Genomic DNA, 3,392 nt, shown 5'->3' with positions numbered 1-3,392 from the left:
CTCAAAGGTTCACTGTGTTCAGTGAAGTTGGTCTCCTTTTTTTTCCCCTTTATTGATTATTTATAAAGTTTACAAAGGTGCTCAGGGGTTCGATAAATACGCGACCAATATCCAGGAGTACCACATCTAAAACAAGAACTTTCAAATCTTTTTGAGTGATTGTCATTAACACTCATATTCTAATGATTCCTTTTCAGTGGATGGTTTGGGACGTTCTTTTGAGATGAGTTATAAAAGTAACTATCTCGATTATTTTCAAAACCATGGCCGCGTCCACGACCACGACCACTTCCACGTCCACGTCCACGACCACGACCTCGATTTCGTCCTCGACCAAAATCTTGTCTATAACTTTGATTTTTGTTTCCAGATTTAAATTCATTTTTGCTTACGACATTTACTTCAGGAAATGCCGTTGAACCAGTGGATCGTGCCTGATGATTTCTCATTAACAACTCATTATTCTTTTCCGTCAGAAGGAGACAGACGATAAGTTCAGAATATCTCGAAAATCCACGCACTCTGTATTGTTGTTGTAATGTTATATTCGATGCGTGAAAAGTGAAAAATGTTTTTCAAGCATTTCCAATTCAGTAATCTCGTGCCCACAAAATTTCAATTGCGAGATTATTCTATAAATCGCCGAGTTGTAATCGCTGACTTTTTTAAAATTTTGGAATCTCAACGTATTCCATTCATCCCGGACGGTCGGAAGTATAACTTCTCTTATATGCTCGAATCTTTCTTTTAATCCCTTCCACAAAGCCATGAGATCTTTTTCAATTAGATATTCACATTTTAATCTCTCGTCGAGATATCGACGCAAAAATATCATGACTTTTGCCTTTTCCTGTGATGTCGATATGCCATTTTCTTTTATGGTCTCATTTAAGCCCAATGACTCAAGATGCATTTCTACATCGAGAGTCCATGGCATATAATTTTTCCCCGTAATATCAAGAGCAATGAATTCGAGATTTGCCAAGTTTGACATGGTGGTACTAAAAAAATTATGATGCGTTTTATTAGTTAATAAATATTGCAATACAAAGTAATGGATAAACAACAAGTACAAGCATTCGTAAAAATAAAGAAAACACACGAGGAGGATATTCTCCGATAAATACAAGACTCGTGAGTATGATAACCAAAATAATTAAAAATAACCTTGAGAAAGCCATCTTTTTTTTCTTCGAAAATTTGGTGAAGAATAATTGTTTGAGAAGAAGAGAAAGTTGGAATTATTGAATGTGTTTGTGAGATCATATTTATAGGGCAAAAACTAGCCGTTTTGTTACCGTTTATGACCGTTGGTGTACAAAAAATAAATGTATGTATTTGTATAATTTTATGGTAATAATATGATGTATATAATATTAGTCATGTTTAAATAATTATGTATATCATATCATATTATTATAATGAGGTGTTATAAGTTATTTTGTTTAAAAATATTATAGGCTTTTATACTTGTCGTATCCCTTACCGGAAGTGTGGGATGTCGTCTTAACATTCTCCCAGGATTTATAACAAATTTTTGAAAAATTTATTTTTATTATTTCTGAATAACATTATATTATATATTAAATATATACACAATAAATAAATAAACGCAGCAAAATAAATATTATTACTTTTGTTACCTTTTTCTTCTATTTTGGAGCTTGAAAAAATATGGAGGACTTTTAGAGCTTCGTGCTGATAACGTGTTATGAAAAAGTAAAAATTTATGGTAAAAAGTAAAAATCTCAAACTCTCAAAATTTACCAAACTACACACTTTATAAAAATTTTCTCTCTCAGCTCAATTGTGAATTTCTTCACAAATGGTGAGGCTATTTATAGAATTTCTTTACAAATAATCCAAAAATAAATTCATCGTTACATACATCATCACACACTAATTTTCAATATTTACAACTCTTATTTTCAATATTCAAATATTCAACCATTACTTTTTCAACATTCAAATATTTTATTGTCAACAAAATTAATATTATTAAGTTTTTTAATAAAGTTTATAAGGATATAAATATTATAATTTCTAATAAAATTTATTAGACAATAGTATTATACTTAAAAATATTTTTTAATAAATAAAACTTACATTTTTTTAATCTATTTTTTATATTGCAATTTTTTATTTAAAACATAATTATTATAAAAAAAATTCTAAAATTTCGATTGATTGTGTTACTGATCGAAATAATCGGTTTTTTCGATTTGGTTTGTTATGTTTTCGTAGTAAAGTTCGGTCGACTCGGTTTGTTAGAAAAAAGTTCAGTTATTTCGATTTTAGAATATTCGGTTTGATTTTAACTAAATCCATTACTGTTTAATACAGGATGGAGCCAGCCCCAGCTATTTAAGAATTCTGGCTTCTCCCCTAGCCGAGATGTCAATATAATTTTTCATCCTCCGTAAGGAACTCCTATATCCTCCGGCTCAAAGCTTTTCCAAACATCAATCAAATATTACGAGTTTCTTCTTCGAATCCATTAGCCTAGTGCGCAATATATGTGCTCTACCCTCCAAAGTCTTCTCGCTCAAACCCAAACGTAAAATTTCGGCAATTTGATTCTGAATTTTAGTCTTGTCAGTTTGTTGACTGAAAACTACAGTCACGACCTCATCAAATTCTTTTCTCACACTTTCCTCAATTCTTCGCACCATAGTTGTCTTCCCAACACCTCCCGCGCCGCAAATCGCTATCATGCGGACGTTGCCATCTTTCAGAGACTTGATGATGTCTTCCTCCATGCTTTTTCTCGATTGAAACTCCAAAGTTGGTGCATGAGAGATAGGTACCATTGCTGCCGGAGGGGCGGGATCAGCAATCCTAATCGAATTTCCTTCTTCTCGTAGTTTTGAGATGCCTTCTGCTGTTTCTTTGGCACTCTTTCCCACCGAGTACCGCGGGATTACATTCCATAGCTTAAGATCATCGCAGCCTTGCAAAATCCTCGTCGCCTCCTCAAGCTTCTGAGAGCCTTCATTTGACCAATTTTGGACATCAGTAGTAGGAATCTCGGCACGAAGCCGAGCCTCCTCAATCTTTTGGTTCCTATTGCTCATTTCCCTTCTCAAACGACCAATTTCATCCTCAGGCCTTGAACATTTCCGTCGAAGCACTGTCACGCCCCGAAACTCGGGATTTGACACGGGCGTCGTTTAACAATCACACAATTGAAACAACCAGCCTCGTAGCATAGTATAAATCGAAATACCAGTTTATTAATCATAATCTCAAAAACCAAAGTCTTTACAACTGAAATAACTAATGAAATAAATGCGGAAACGTTTTTACATAAAACTTGAGTACCAAAATTCAGAAACCTCTTTACTAGCAACTCTCGAGATTAAAACAATTCACCAGCCCCAAAATTGTTCCGA

General features: G+C 33.6%; 1 protein-coding gene across 1 annotated transcript; it reads right to left on the bottom strand.

The window, feature by feature from the left end:
* Positions 1-2,462: 2,462 nt before the first annotated feature.
* LOC142525012 (putative disease resistance protein At1g61190) lies at positions 2,463-3,074 on the bottom strand. The gene has a single exon (XM_075629177.1). The coding sequence runs from the start codon at positions 3,072-3,074 to the stop codon at positions 2,463-2,465; it is 612 nt and encodes a 203-aa protein (XP_075485292.1).
* Positions 3,075-3,392: the final 318 nt, after the last annotated feature.

The sequence above is a fragment of the Primulina tabacum genome, chromosome 14 (genome assembly GCF_025594145.1).
Source record: "Primulina tabacum isolate GXHZ01 chromosome 14, ASM2559414v2, whole genome shotgun sequence".
Classification (NCBI taxonomy): Eukaryota; Viridiplantae; Streptophyta; class Magnoliopsida; order Lamiales; family Gesneriaceae; genus Primulina; species Primulina tabacum.
Note: the sequence above shows the minus strand (reverse complement) of the source record. Positions and strands in the feature narration are given on the sequence as shown.